General features: G+C 40.8%; 3 protein-coding genes across 4 annotated transcripts; 2 read left to right on the forward strand and 1 right to left on the reverse strand.

Moving 5' to 3' along the window:
* Positions 1-286: 286 nt before the first annotated feature.
* LOC135582448 (BAG family molecular chaperone regulator 1-like) lies at positions 287-1872 on the forward strand. The gene is made up of 4 exons (XM_065134805.1): positions 287-753; positions 852-1108; positions 1184-1330; positions 1411-1872. Exons 1-4 carry the CDS (start codon positions 546-548, stop codon positions 1687-1689), a joined length of 891 nt encoding a protein of 296 aa, XP_064990877.1. The 5' UTR covers positions 287-545; the 3' UTR covers positions 1690-1872.
* Positions 1873-6417: 4545 nt separating this feature from the next.
* On the forward strand, positions 6418-9684 carry LOC103979086 (UDP-galactose/UDP-glucose transporter 4). 2 transcript variants are annotated; one of them, XM_065136296.1, is made up of 7 exons: positions 6418-6890; positions 7307-7335; positions 7426-7627; positions 8051-8293; positions 8420-8521; positions 8920-9027; positions 9114-9684. In XM_065136296.1, exons 1-7 carry the CDS (start codon positions 6765-6767, stop codon positions 9333-9335), a joined length of 1032 nt encoding a protein of 343 aa, XP_064992368.1. In that variant the 5' UTR covers positions 6418-6764; the 3' UTR covers positions 9336-9684. The 2 variants fall into 2 exon arrangements, with proteins under 2 accessions (XP_064992368.1, XP_064992369.1); XM_065136297.1 differs by lacking the exon at positions 7307-7335.
* Positions 9685-10284: 600 nt separating this feature from the next.
* Positions 10285-13675, reverse strand: LOC103979077 (calcium-dependent protein kinase 26). Its single transcript, XM_009395105.3, has 5 exons — positions 13530-13675; positions 12187-12873; positions 11801-12097; positions 10917-11321; positions 10285-10831 (listed from the first exon to the last, which is right to left on the reverse strand). Exons 2-5 carry the CDS (start codon positions 12761-12763, stop codon positions 10563-10565), a joined length of 1548 nt encoding a protein of 515 aa, XP_009393380.2. The 5' UTR covers positions 12764-12873; positions 13530-13675; the 3' UTR covers positions 10285-10562.
* Positions 13676-14278: the final 603 nt, after the last annotated feature.

Genomic DNA, 14278 nt, shown 5'->3' on the forward strand with positions numbered 1-14278 from the left:
TTGATCTTTATTTTTCTTTTACCTTGGGCGACGACCGACACGCACGTTACGATGTGGCCACTTTGTTCTTGCTGCCGATGCTTGCGAGCTCATGATGCACCGGTGAGATCAGAGCGCGAATGATGGCTTGTTGTGGCAAAGCAGAACAGGAAGCGTCGGGTCACGCATCGTGAAGTGTTGTTGGATGGAAGCTTCGGGTGTGGTAAGAGTTTGGTGGGTGATTGCTTTCGCTTTCTGTGACCCGTTGCTCTGCTTGGTGGTGGTGGTGGTGGTGGTGGTGGTGAAGTTAAGATTGAAGCCAAGTTAATCTCTCTATCCTCTCCATTCTTTATATATTGGCTTCTTCTTGCTTAGCAATTTTTTTATTGCTGGTAGTCGTCTTCTTTTTCGTGGCTGCTGCTCTTCTGAAGTAGATCTATCCGAGTCCAAAACGTTGCGGAAATCTTTGGCAGAAGCGCAGAGCAGCCGCAATGGATTCTGTTTGCAGTAGCTTTTGATCGCATCGTAGTTTGCGCTGCTGTGCATCTTCCGGGGAGGGTAGCAGAATGCCGTCGAGGACAGGATATGGAGCTGCGAAGCAGGTGGTGGTGGAGGAGAAGGGTGCCGAATGGGAGGTGACTCCCGGCGGAATGGTGGTACAGAAGCGCGATCCCGAGTCCGGGCCACCCGCTGCCGTCGTCCCGACCATCCGTGTCAAGGTCAAGCATGGCTCCGTCTACCACGAGATCTACATCAGCTCTCAGGCCACCTTCGGTAACGATGAGACTCGTGATACCAATGATGATCGCAGTGTTCCGTGTTGCCTTTTCCTACTTCTCCGGCCTTACAAGCTGATGATGATGGCTTGGCAGGGGAGCTGAAGAAGATGCTGTCGGCGCGTATCGGGATGCATCCGCTCGACCAGAAGCTGATCTACAAGGACAAGGAGCGGGACTCCGCCGCATTCCTCGACACCGCTGGCGTGAAGGACCGGTCGAAGGTAGTGCTGGTGGAGGACCCGACGGCGAAGGCGAAGCGGCTGCTGGAGACGCGCAAGACCGACAAGATGGAGAAGGCAGCCAAGTCCATCTCCACCATCAGCATGGAGGTCGACAAGCTGGCGTCCAAGGTACACATATCTCCACCCGCAACCCCGCAGCAAGAATCTCTCGGCTATGTTGGTGATGCAAGCATGGATTCGCAGGTGTCGGCGTTGGAGGCGATCGTGAACAAAGGCGGGAGAGTGGTGGACCAGGACGTGGTTCGGCTGATCGAGTTGTTGATGAACGAGCTGCTCAAGTTGGACGGCGTCGTCGCCGACGGGGACGTGAAGCAACAGAGGAGATTACAGGTGGACTAAACGTGTTCTTTAGGTGAGCTACTGCGGTTTGGATCTCAACTGGTGGAAGTAAACGAGCACTTCCGGTGCAGGTTAGGAGGGTCCAGAAGTATGTGGAAACGCTCGATCTGATCAAGATCAAGAATGCAACGCCGAGAGCCAATGGGCATGTCCATCATCCTCAACAGCAGCAGCAGCAGTATCAGCAACACCAGCAGAGGCAGCAGCCACCGCAACCGGTGGTGGTGACCACCGCGAACTGGGACACATTTGATTCCTTGTTCATGCCATCCACCTCCACGCCGGCCACCACCGCCACCTCCACCGCGTCATCCACCCCCACCACAAGGTTCGACTGGGAGCTGTTCTGATGCCTCCGCCATGAGCAACTCAGCAGAATCAACAGCAGTACGTCCTCGCTCGCTTGCTCTCCGTCGCTACTATTCTTTTGTGTGCATACCTCCAACTACATAAGAATAAATGGATTCATGTCAATATGTTGTATCAACCATTTCAAGATACATACTCTTTTTATGTCAGAGAATTTTTGTTCACGGTATGTATGTGCAGCATCAAATCTTTTCCTTTTTCCCCTTTTTTTGTTTTCTAAGCTCCAAAAGCTAGCAAGCAAAATGATTGCAAGATGCATTGAAGAAATAGAAGTGGCGAGTTAATGGTCTTATTATATGCTCATCATTTGCATTTCTTTATTCGAGCATGGTAAAAGTAAGACTCAAGAACATGAGTTGGCTTTGTCTCGATGCCTTTCTTGCCAATAAAGACCACGAACGATCTGACGTACACTGCAATCACAGTGATCTCATGATCTACAAGTGGTCAAAGCAGGGTCACATGATCTACTGGTTAGATTGAATCTTGCATGGTGCTACTGTTGTTCTCCAGGCTCAACATCGATGGAAACAGCCGTACTCTATGAAAGCTGGTGATGTGATAGATTTCAATGAATCCAAACAACTTTTTTTCTGGAAGACAGCAGGACATGTTTTGTATCCACCTGCGACCGGGTTGAATCCAGTTCAGCCATCATCCACACCATATCTTGGATGTGAGCTGCTTCCACCCACCTTTTGACCATTTCTTCTCTTTCTTCCATCTTCTTTTATCCGAGCACTTGAATCCTTTCTCTTGTTGTCAAGGCATATAATGCAGTCTACTGATTTCGTACCAGTTGATATGTCATGGAATTTTTGAACATTCCCCCTATATCGACCACCACCACCACCATCTCTTTTTCATCTCCCAAATGATTGGATTGTGGAAGTTGGCCGAAGAGATGAACAGTAGCAAAAGGTTTTTGTTTCCTGTCGAGAGGTTGTTTATGTGATACAGAAACCAAATCACTAGCCCAGTAAAATTAGGTTGTGCTGTGAGTTTTTTTTTTATCCTTAAAATATCACGTCTCGACGACGACCGTTAACTTGAGCTCAAGTATTTTGGACGTACGATCATCCGATCTTAATCTTGTTATGCCTCAAATCCACTTGGTTATAGTATGTCATGGGTTGTAAACGATCGATGGACTTGTATCATCAACTTGGGAACAAAAAGTTCTTAAAAGAATCTATCATGAGCTTTCTTGATTCAGGAGTTGAATCAAACAAAACATGAGCTTTCAGCTGTATCATTGGAGAAGGCTTTGATATCTGTTCTTCTGAATTGGAAATGATGATTGATGAAACCACCGAAATATAGTCTTCTAGCCTTTAACAGATGAATAACAAAAGGAAATAGTTTTGGTTGCAGACTACAGCCGCTCCTATCATATTGGACTGATGAACAAAGTAACTTTGGTTCTGTAAATTATGTTAACCAACATTGTTTCGACAAAATAATGATTGATATGAAAATATCCAAGAATGTCATATCATATACTTTCTGAATCAGGTTTACTTATGATTTGAGTTAAAGTATTCAAAAAATAAAAGATAAATAATAATAATATTTTAACCATAAACTCAAAATAGAAATTTCAAACAGATTGACAACCCTCCACTAATTGGCTCTCAAAGGTTTTTATCTTATCTTCATATCTCTTTGTCTCTCGGTATGCTCTTCCCCTTCATTTCTGAGAAGTCTTGGTATGCTCTTCCCCTTCATTACTGATAAGAACTCCATAGTAATATGGATCATTTGGTATGCTCTTCCCCTTCATTAACAATAAGAACTTTACGGTGGTATATGATAAGTGACCATTTGGTTGATCGATAATTGGAGCAGCCCGTATTTACCCAAATTAAGTTAAACAAATTGATTTAGTGGCTACGTAACATCCTTAATACAAAATCTTACGATAGACTTAGACTTAGATCTGAATTAGGTTTACTTTATGATTCGAGTTAAAGTATCGCACAATTCAAAAAATAAAAAGATAAATAATAATAATATTTTAGCCATAAACTCAAAATAGAAACTTAAAACAGATTAACAATACTCCACTAAGTGACTCTCAAGGTTTCTATCTTACCTTCATGTCTCCTCCTCCCTCGGTAAGTTCTTCCCCTTCGTCATTTTGGATGATGGGCGAGTACGATTTTATTCTTTCGAAGCATATGAACTCCAAAAGAAGCCTTTAAGGGTAAGGAAGATCTGACGAACTTATGAACCCATAGGTTCATAAGTATGGCCCGTAGGCTCACGAGAAATTGTCTATTTTGGACAACGAGCGTATCTGCACGATTTTATTCTTTCGAAACATATAAGCTTCAAAAGACATATTTAAGGGTAAAGAAGATCCGACAAATTTATAAGTCTTTAGTTCCCATACTCCCCAATTAACGTGATACTAAATGATCTTATCAATATGTATATGAAGAAGACATGCACATGAGCGTCTCGAGCCTTGCCATGGCACATGTTTGTTTCAACTCACAGGTGCACTCATCATGGCCACTTTGTGTCCTATCAACGGCACAAAAAAAGTCAACACCCTTCTTCCGAAAGGCAATAACATCAACCTCTAAAAACACTTCAAACGTACTCATAGGTTAACCTTAATCATATATATGTAAACCAAAACATAGGGATCGATGCATACATATCTCATGTCCCTATTATAAAAATGTTGGTCTTGAGATCATGATCTTCGAACTACATCTGGATTGTCTTATTATTTCTACTTTTTACTAACCATGTGCAAAGCACTAATCATGTTTGCTTTCATCAACATCAACATGATATGACCATTATTTCCCTTCACATATCTTCGAACCCCTTCAATGGTTGGCTGCAGTTGTAATTTTATATTGCTTCCGATAAATATCATCATACCAACTCTTACTAAATCTCATTAATCGTGGCCAGCAAGACTTTTATTGTGCACGTCGTTCTTGAAGCCATAAATCTTGATTGTTAGTCAACTTTTGACTTTTCTGTTTTAATATAATTAGTCAACCTCTAACTTTAATACCGCACAAGAGATCACATGTCCCATGATTTTATATATATATATATATTTGTGTGCCAACTAAAATAAATCTTTATTGTTGTTCGGAGAAAATGTTATTGACATCCTCATCAGTTCGATATGGTCCAGACTTATGTGAACAGGAATATATGAAATATCTTAAAGACAAAAAAATTGTATTCCTAATATAAAAATATGAAACTCCCGATTTTGATGTATCATACTCGTGAGATATTATTTGCATAAAGACTGAGGTCGAGAGGAGTTTCCTGATCCCTCCAATGATCAAGTAAGGAATATGATGTTCCAATGAGTTCGAATAATTTAAAAGAAATGAGTTACATCTTTATTTTTCATATTTAAAATATATTTTTATATCTTTGAATGAAGATAATGACATTCGTTTGTCATAAAGAATAACAATGAAGTTTTGAATTGTCCACCTTATCATAAAGGAAGGAAGCGAAGGAAAATTTTAATTATCTTTCTTTCTTACCAAATTCTAAATGAAAAATGACTTAAATTGATAATCGATAAATTTCCTATCAATCACTTATCATTTACTCAATTAATATAGAATATTTATACGAAAAAAAATTAAACTTCATACAACTATTAGATTTTTTTTTTGAATATTTATATCAATCAAACTCACATAAACTAGATTATGGTAACCTTAAATTATATTTTGGATGAATTGATTGACAAGTGTAAATCATAACAGCATAACAATGTTACTCGGAGGACAACAATTTCAAAAATGGAAGGAAATATTTGCTAATCAATGTTGGGTTTGCTCAACAAATACCTTATTATGTATCTAAAGATTTCGACTAGTATAATACATTGTCGAAAGAATGAATGTGAGTTATTTTTTTATGTTAAATTTTTTTATTTGTATCCATGGACATATATTAAAAAATCAAAATATGTAAATATTATTTTATAATTTTTATAATTAATTTTTGATTTTTTTTTTTACATCGAGTTATTATCATCGTCCAACAAATTCATACTAATTTTTAATCGGTAAACCCATACGTCAACAACACACACCTCTAACTTCAATTCAATAATAATAATAATAATAATAATAATAATAGTAATAATAGTGTCGTATTAACCTCTCTTAATCAAAGCATTTAATCTTTCGATTGCACGACTTCCAAAGACAATAAAACCAGCAGACGCCATGGAAAAAAGAGCAACAGGGTTTTCACTCGTCTAAAGTTACTCGCCGTAATTACCTTTCTTATCATTAGAAACGGACGGGCAAAAACCCGTAGAGTTGTCCAATCACAGAACGGGTAAACAGTCGAGTAAGAAAAGCACTGTAAGGAAACAATTTCCCGCATAAGACGCCGCGCAGATCAACACGCGTCCGTGCGCTTCCCACGACTCCCCACGCGGCAAATGCTTCCAAAACCGGTCGCCGTTATGGAACGGGAGCCCTCCGCAACCGTTGGATCATCAGTATGAACGGACAAGATCGCACGATAAGACGTGGTGTGTTGTCTCCGTGTTCCCCCCGCGTGGCCTTTTTAGCCGTCCATCTTCCTCGCTGCCCTGATCATAGCCGTTCACACGTATCGGACGATATATAAAGCGCTTTTACTTTGCGGAGAACATAACAGCGAAATATCGAACCGCGTCGCTATTAATTCTTTCCTTCCCTTCCATAAGAAGCTCGCCTTCCTTAAAAGCAGACGACAGGGGGAAGGACGGGAAGAAGAGGAAGCGAGGACGAGACAATAGGAAGAGGAAACCGATCGAGATATAGCGGGAGACATGTCGTGATAACGAGGAGGAGAGGAGAGAGGTTTCCGGATTGGTGTTCGTTTTGTATCACTGTCTCAATCCTTATTTCGGTTGAATCAATAGCGTGATTCTTTTCTTGCCTCCTGCTCTCTCCTTTTAGTGTTTGGGACCATGAGTTAGTTCTTCGGTGGTAAAATCCAATCCATTTGTTGTGTGTGTGTGTGTGTTTGAGAGAGAGAGAGAGAGAGAGAGAGAGGGGGGGGGATGAAAGGAGAGGGGAAGTCGAGGTCTCTGTTTGGGATACCATTGACAGAGAGGCCCAAATGGCAGCAGTTTCTCTTGTGTTCCTCCGGGTTCTTCTTTGGCTACCTCATCAATGGCATTTGTGAGGTAGTTTACTGCTGTTGCTTTCTGAATTTGTTGTTGTCTATGTTAATCATGCACAAAGGATCAAAATTTATTCTTCTTCCTACATTCACAGTGCGAAAATTCCAATCTTGTTCTTGTTTCTCGCGATGACTACGCAAAAATTGCACCATTCTTCGTTTTTTGATGCAGTCATGTGAACTTGGAGAGATTCTTTCTTCCTCTATGCTTCCCTTGCCAAACTTTTTCTTGTTTATTCACGAATGTGTGGAAACGTTCGATCTCAGTTTTCTTTTGCGACTTCAAGAGTTTGATCTTTAGGTTTTAGTACATATTCTTCTGAGGGTTTCCTTTGCTGCATGCATGCATGCATTCACCCTGTAATCTTTTCAGCATATCTAATTGTGCTCGATTTCCTCTTTTTTCACTTTTTGTTTCAGGAATATGTGTACAATCGTTTGCAATTCAGGTTATATTCTCGGTGCTTTCTATCTTAATCTACTCTATATGTTGTTCAATCTCTAGTTTTGATCTCAGTAGTGATCATGTTTCTTTGCAGCTACGGCTGGTACTTCACCTTTGTGCAAGGATTTGTGTATCTGGGGCTCATACACCTGCAGGGCTTCACCACAAAGCAGATGGTGAATCCATGGAACACGTATGTCAAACTGTCTGGTGTTCTTATGGGATCACATGGACTGACCAAAGGATCTCTGGCCTTCTTGAACTACCCGGCACAGTTGATGTTTAAATCTACCAAGGTCTGGCTTCACATGTTCTTCTGATCTCCATTAACATCTTCCAGTTTTTCTTGGTTCATGCTGCATTTGTTCTTGAATGTTGCAAACGTCAAATTGATGGTTCATTGTGGTGTTTAATGCTTTCATAGTTTAATTCATACCTCAACTCAGTTGTCAGGTGTCAACATGCATGGAATCCAATTTGTGGTTCTCAAGATACTCACCATGTGCTTACTTCTCAAGTCAATCACTCAAATCTAGATTAGCTCTTTTGAACCATGTGCTAGTTTGCTTCACATGACAGTGTTGCACGTCTGTTCTTTCCTAATGTATTGTTTGATGCATTTTTTATTTTGGGAAAGAAGAGGTTTGCATTCAGGAAACACACTCACCATGGATTCTCTGTGAATTGTGTGGTTTTGGATGCCTTCTTGTGCACGTCAGGTGTTGCCAGTGATGATAATGGGAGCCTTCATCCCGGGTCTTCGACGCAAGTACCCATTGCATGAATACATCTCTGCAGTGCTTCTCGTTGTGGGTCTCATCCTCTTCACCTTGGCCGACGCCCAAACATCGCCCAATTTTAGCGTGATAGGCGTGGTCATGGTATCGAGTGCCCTCGTCATGGACTCCTTTGTTGGTAATTTGCAGGAGGCTATATTTACTATGAATCCGGAGACCACTCAGGTAACTCAAGTTCTGTGTCCACCATGTTCCACTAAAGATCTTCTTGGCTCCCATCTGTTGTGGGAACTACATTTCTTATCCTTTCTCACCTGGAACATATGTAAGACATGATTGACGGTGTCACAGATGGAGATGCTCTTTTGTTCGACTGTCGTGGGGCTACCTTTGTTGATCCCGCCTATGCTTTTGACAGGGGAGCTCTTCACGGCATGGAACTCATGCAAAGAGGTGACAAAATTGATCCTTCTTGTCCTTCTTCCCTTGTTTAGTTTAAGAAAATTGCAAATGTAAGTTGTTAACAGTTGAAATCAAGAAAAATCTCATTATATTGCAAGAATCATATTCAAAGTAAAACATGTTACCATGAGAATTTCTTCTCGGAAGATCCGTTTTGTGAATTTTGCTTAGGCTAATAAATTTGAAGTCTTGAACTGTAAAGCTGCACTCTTTATAAATAATTGTGGCAAAATAGAATTCGCTTGTAATGCTTGTCATCATAATTTCTTCTAAAATATATTACTTGATACTATTTTTTTGTAAACATGTTTCCATCAAATTACTTCCAACAAAACAGAGGTGAAAAGTTGGATTTCGATTAACAGACATTTTTCCATCTTCAAATGTAGCATCTGTATGTGTATGCTGTTCTAGTGTTTGAAGCAATGGCTACCTATGTTGGACAAGTATCGGTGCTGTCGCTCGTTGCGATATTTGGTGCAGCAACCACCGCCTTGGTACGATATCGGATCTCCTATTATGATTTAGCTGGTACAGATTCATGATGCCATAAATAAGAATTGCTTGTTCCTGTTCTTCGTAGGTAACTACAGCGAGGAAGGCAGTCACACTTCTACTATCATATCTGATATTTACAAAACCTTTAACCGAGCAGCATTGCAGCGGGCTTCTGTTGATCGCGATGGGAATTGTTCTGAAGCTGCTTCCAGACTACAAAGATTCAAATCCACAGAAACAAAAGCGGAAACAGCAACACCATGAGGATCACATTGGGCAAGATGAAGAGAGGAATTCATTAGTCTGAAGAACAGTAGATTCTACTAATGTTCCCAATTTGTTTCTAGTGAGAATATGTACACTATGGTGGTGGAGTGCCTGCCCTCCTTTACTGCTGCTCTCTTTGAAATCAATGGCTTGGTTCAACTCAACGTAAACTACACTGCTGGTTGTCTGCATAACCTTGTAGGTACTGTTCTCTAGGTTGACTAAGCTGGAGAGAGTATATTGCCAACATAGATGGCATAATCTTCTCCATGACTCATGGAAAGGAAATAATTCTGTTCATGAAGAATTATACTGAGAGATTGTTTTCATGATTTGAACCTTACTCATTATTACTTTGGCTTTAAAAAGTGTTATTGGTTTGATGTCTACATATCAATGTACATAGTCTTAGTCTTCTTACCTCTAAAAGTGGTTACGTTATTTCTGTAACAGCAACATACTGATATAAGATTATCTTATGGTCATACCATATGATTTCTCTTCAACCATTTACTTGAGAGTTTTAAATCTCATTTTATAATTTTTATAAAATAAAAGAGTCATATTACATCAAACAAAAGTTTAAGATGGGTTATACACATAATGTGTCACAAAATGTTGGTGACCTCTCCAAATAACACCTTTTGTTTCTTTGGTAATAAATGCTCTTCCATCTTCACACAGGTTTACATTCACTATGTAGAGTAGCACCAACAATGTCGAGACTACACCTTAGAGAACAATAACATAACACTTCTCAACATATTGACAAGAAAGCAACTCAATATTGCCACAAGGGATCCTCACAAAAAATGTTTAGCTGCTTGAGAACAATGACATAGCTATCTTCTTCCTTGGCTGAGCAAGAAAAACCTCATCAAACCACCATTTTTGTTGATGAAAGCCAGCACCTGGCAAGCAACGTTCATATCATGAGAAGCATCAAGCTGGCTAAACAAATTTAGACCAGCCAACACTGGACCAGCAAAGAACCCAAATTTTGCCATATTTTTACCATGTCACACAAAGGAGGTTGATGGTCCCACACAAATCGCCAAATGTGATTCTTACACAAGTGATTTACCACTGATGCATGGAGGAGAACACAGCACATACATTGCGGGGCTCTACTCTACCCACAACAACTTGGACAAAGAGATGAATGTTCATCAAAGGTGCCGGCTTGTGACCATATGCGAGTTATGCTGACAAACACAACATGAAGTAGGATCTCAAACGGGTTCGTCGATTTGAGGTCTGCAGGATGTCAACATACAAGGGAGGACCTAAGGGACGGTGCACTTGAGAGGTGCGTGCATGATGCCCAACGTATGACCGACTCCGAAACCACAAGATCAAGCTGGTCACGCTCACCAAGCCCGATGGTGTGGTTCCTTCTGCTGTGGATGCCAATGGCTCTGGAATTAGTTCCGAGTCCTCTTCTAGCTTCAAGCCCTTTATGATCCAATTCTCTTAAGTCTCGACTAGAGCATGCAGCCGAGTAGGGTAACACAGAGAGCTTCCTCAAGCTTGAGTCTGCACATCACACAGCAGAATGAATGGAAGTTGATCATTTTAAAGAGCACTGAAGACATAAAGAGCAAACTGAAGCAATAGTTACCAGTCTGAGATGCCTTGATATTTAATTCTTCACTCGTAAAACTGAATGGTTTTTGTTGCTCAGGCATGAAGAAAGCAAAACTTGGCACCACCGGCATTTGTGAGCAGAATCTCATGCCATCCGATTCACAGCCATTCTGGAAAGAGAAGCTGATAGTAGAAGAGAATGGAACATCAACAATAAATGAGGAGCATGATGATCTGCATGTGAATGCAGGCAAAGAATGGTCTTCAACTCTCTGGCAGGGAATGAGGGAACTAGTACTGAAGCTGACATCACGGCTTGCAGACACAAGAGGGGTAGAGAATGAAGAGTTTCCCAGGTCTCCCGGTGTAAAACTGACTTCATGGCATTGCCCGCATGAGACTTCTGGTTGCTGTGTGTGTTCTGTTATCCAGGAATGATCTGCAAAACAAGAAGCCAGATCAAGACTTGCTAAAACAAGAGACAGGTTAGACACACACAATCATGCAAAAGAAATACGGGTCATGATCTAAGGGACTTCCAGATGGGCTTGTACGATAATTCTAAGACTGCAATACCATATGGAGAACAGAAACACCTAATTAGGAAAAGATAATTGTTAATCATAAAATTTCTGTCTTGTCAGCACTATGCTTGTCATTGGAATTCATAAGCCAAGGGGAAATATACGAGAAGGTTCCAGTGGTTCTAGCCACGTCCATGTATTAGATGCTCAATGGTAACTACAATCAAACAGCACATAAACCATGAAGCAGATACATGTGGCTCTCTTTCTTTTATTTTTTATAAGAATAGATAAGAGATATTTAAGCATAAAATCTGTATGCAAATGCAATAGTGTTGTTCAGATGATATCATTTAAAATTTGTCTGTCAAGTGAATTCTTGCTCAAAGTTTACCTAAAACCTGTTTAGCTGTGAGTCTCTGAGTAGGATCTCTACATAACATTCCTCCAATTAAGTCCTTTGCAGAGTCAGATATGCTTTGCCATGGATCAGATGGAAATCGTAGCTCTGCAGACCTAACTGATTCAAATATCCTTGATTTGGTCTTCCCCCAAAAGGGTGGCATTCCACTAAGAAGAATGTAAAGAATCACTCCAGAACTCCATACATCAGCTGCTTCATTGTATCCCCCAGACAATACCTCTGGTGCAATGTAAAATGGACTTCCAACAGTCCCAGACAAGCTCTGCCCTGTTAATTTATGATGCAATTTGAGAGGCAAATAAAATACATAATGAACAGACTTAATTGTGATAAGAGATAGCGAACAAGAAAATTACCTGGCTTGATATAAGTAGCTAGTCCAAAGTCTGCCAGTTTGATTGGTGAAGATAAAGACTTTGTAGCCAGCAAAATGTTCTCCGGCTTCAGGTCCCTGTGAACCACACCTTTGTCATGGCAGTACATCACGACTTCCATGAGATGCCGGAAGAGAACAGCAGCCTCATGTTCAGAGAAGCAACCATGCTTCTCAAGCCGGTGAAATAGCTCGCCACCAGCACAGAGCTCCATCACAAGATGCACATAGTCATTATCCTCATATACAGCCTTGAGGTCGACAACGTTGGGGTGGCCTGAGAGCCGTGCCATGACCTCGATCTCAAGCTTGATGCTCCGGATATCCTCAGGCGTGACAAGACGATCCTTGGCAATAGACTTGCAGGCGACCGACTCTCCGGTAAGCATGTCAGAGCAAGCCCTGATAACTCCGAATTGTCCCCAACCCAATTCTTCCAGTAAAACATATCGGTCCTCAAGGTATGATATATGGGGGGTTTCTAGGATGGGATTACTTAGGCCAGGGACCTTGTAGCAGTTGTAAGGTGGATCTCTGCTGTTGCCCTTGGCAACAGCCATAACAAGGAGCTCAAGGCTCCCTCGTGGAAAGTGTTTGCAAGATAAGAAATTGTTACACCTTCGATGTGGCACTGAAAACTACTACACCCACCATCAACACTGCGATAGATCTGAAGATGCAAAGAAGAAAAATCAAATCTTAAGTAAAATACTGCGTATCACAATTTTTTTTCTTAGTAATTAACCTGAATAACCGAGACCAAAGCTCAATTTTACTCATAAAAGTAGAAGAAAAAGGAACAGGTTAAAAGACAAGAGAAATAAGCGGGAAAGAAAACGAAAACTACCAACTTTGGGAAAAGTTCAACGGAAAAATTGCAACTTTTTCACACATTTCACCGTTGCAATCTAGGCTTAATAGCTCAATTTCGACTCCAAGTACAACAAATACAAATGATGGAAGCTTCGAGATCCGGCGGGGAAAGGAAGAAAGACGCAGTTTTTGCAAAACCAGAGTCCCAGAACCACATTTTTCCCAAAGCCTCCAGCTAGTCGAACCGAAATAAACGACTTAACCTAACCCCAAAGTGAAATCACATCGATCCCAGAAACCCTAGCAGATCACGCCGCCCGACCAACCAAAATCGGCCCGGGAAACCTAGATCAACCGCAGGGCAAGTGCCTAAACAAGGAAATCGCACCGAATAGCGAAGAAAAACAAGAGACCACTTCAGATTCATGGTTCCAACAAAAGAAGCTCCGATACGACATCAAGCAAGCCGAAGGAAAGCAATAACGGAGAGGGAAATCGACGGAGAAAGATGACCTTGAACGGTGTAGAGGACAAGGACGAGGGGCCGGGGCGATCCACCAGGGCTCATCAGGGACGCGTCGCCTTCGCCACCGAGAGGAGCGGAAGCCGAGACTCCACGGCTTTTCCGGTGCCGAGAAGTCTATTTGAACTCCTGCTGTGGGAGCGGAATAGGATATATATATATATATATATATATATATATATATATATATATATATATATATATATATATAGCATCTTACTCCTTATTCTTTAAATTGTTATATTAATATCCTTATAATTATAAAAATAAAATATCTCTATTTATCCTACCATCATTGATTTTATTAACTAAAATATAAAAATAATAAATAAAAAAAATAATATTAACGTTTCAATTGTTGGTGGTGAACAGATAATGACATCGATGAGAGTCACGGGATGATTGTTATGGATAAAAAGAATAACGATAAAGATAAAAGTTGCTATACATCTACGTTGATGTTGATATAGTCGTTGAACGATAAAAAAAACCATCAATATAGATGCTAAGTGGTATTAATTTACATCTTCATCGACGTCAACGTAGTTGCAAAGTGACACTGCTCCGTATTTGCATCGATAATTTTTTCGTCACTCAACAATTACATCGGGGTTAATACAAATACAAAACAACCCTCACTTCTTGTCGTTACTCTTCTCATCAATAAAAACAACCTATAGCCCCAAGCGGCGCCAATCTCTGTCACCACCGGTGCCGTCCTTCACTACTAATTGAAACA

This window comes from Musa acuminata, chromosome BXJ3-1, assembly GCF_036884655.1.
Source record: "Musa acuminata AAA Group cultivar baxijiao chromosome BXJ3-1, Cavendish_Baxijiao_AAA, whole genome shotgun sequence".
Taxonomy (NCBI): domain Eukaryota; kingdom Viridiplantae; phylum Streptophyta; class Magnoliopsida; order Zingiberales; family Musaceae; genus Musa; species Musa acuminata.

Bases quoted from the DNA above. Each gene is read 5' to 3' on its own strand.
- LOC135582448 (XM_065134805.1), top strand. From the start codon at position 546: ATGCCGTCGAGGACAGGATATGGAGCTGCGAAGCAGGTGGTGGTGGAG. The intron at 754-851 runs GTAACGATGAGA...ATGGCTTGGCAG, and splicing joins CAGCTCTCAGGCCACCTTCG to GGGAGCTGAAGAAGATGCTG. The intron at 1,331-1,410 runs GTGGACTAAACG...CTTCCGGTGCAG, and splicing joins AGCAACAGAGGAGATTACAG to GTTAGGAGGGTCCAGAAGTA.
- LOC103979086 (XM_065136296.1), top strand. From the start codon at position 6,765: ATGAAAGGAGAGGGGAAGTCGAGGTCTCTGTTTGGGATACCATTGACA. The intron at 6,891-7,306 runs GTAGTTTACTGC...TTTTTGTTTCAG, and splicing joins TCATCAATGGCATTTGTGAG to GAATATGTGTACAATCGTTT. The intron at 7,628-8,050 runs GTCTGGCTTCAC...TGTGCACGTCAG, and splicing joins TGATGTTTAAATCTACCAAG to GTGTTGCCAGTGATGATAAT.
- LOC103979077 (XM_009395105.3), bottom strand. From the start codon at position 12,763: ATGGCTGTTGCCAAGGGCAACAGCAGAGATCCACCTTACAACTGCTAC. The intron at 12,098-12,186 runs GTAATTTTCTTG...ATAAATTAACAG, and splicing joins AGCTACTTATATCAAGCCAG to GGCAGAGCTTGTCTGGGACT. The intron at 11,322-11,800 runs GTAAACTTTGAG...CTTGTTTTGCAG, and splicing joins CACAGCTAAACAGGTTTTAG to ATCATTCCTGGATAACAGAA.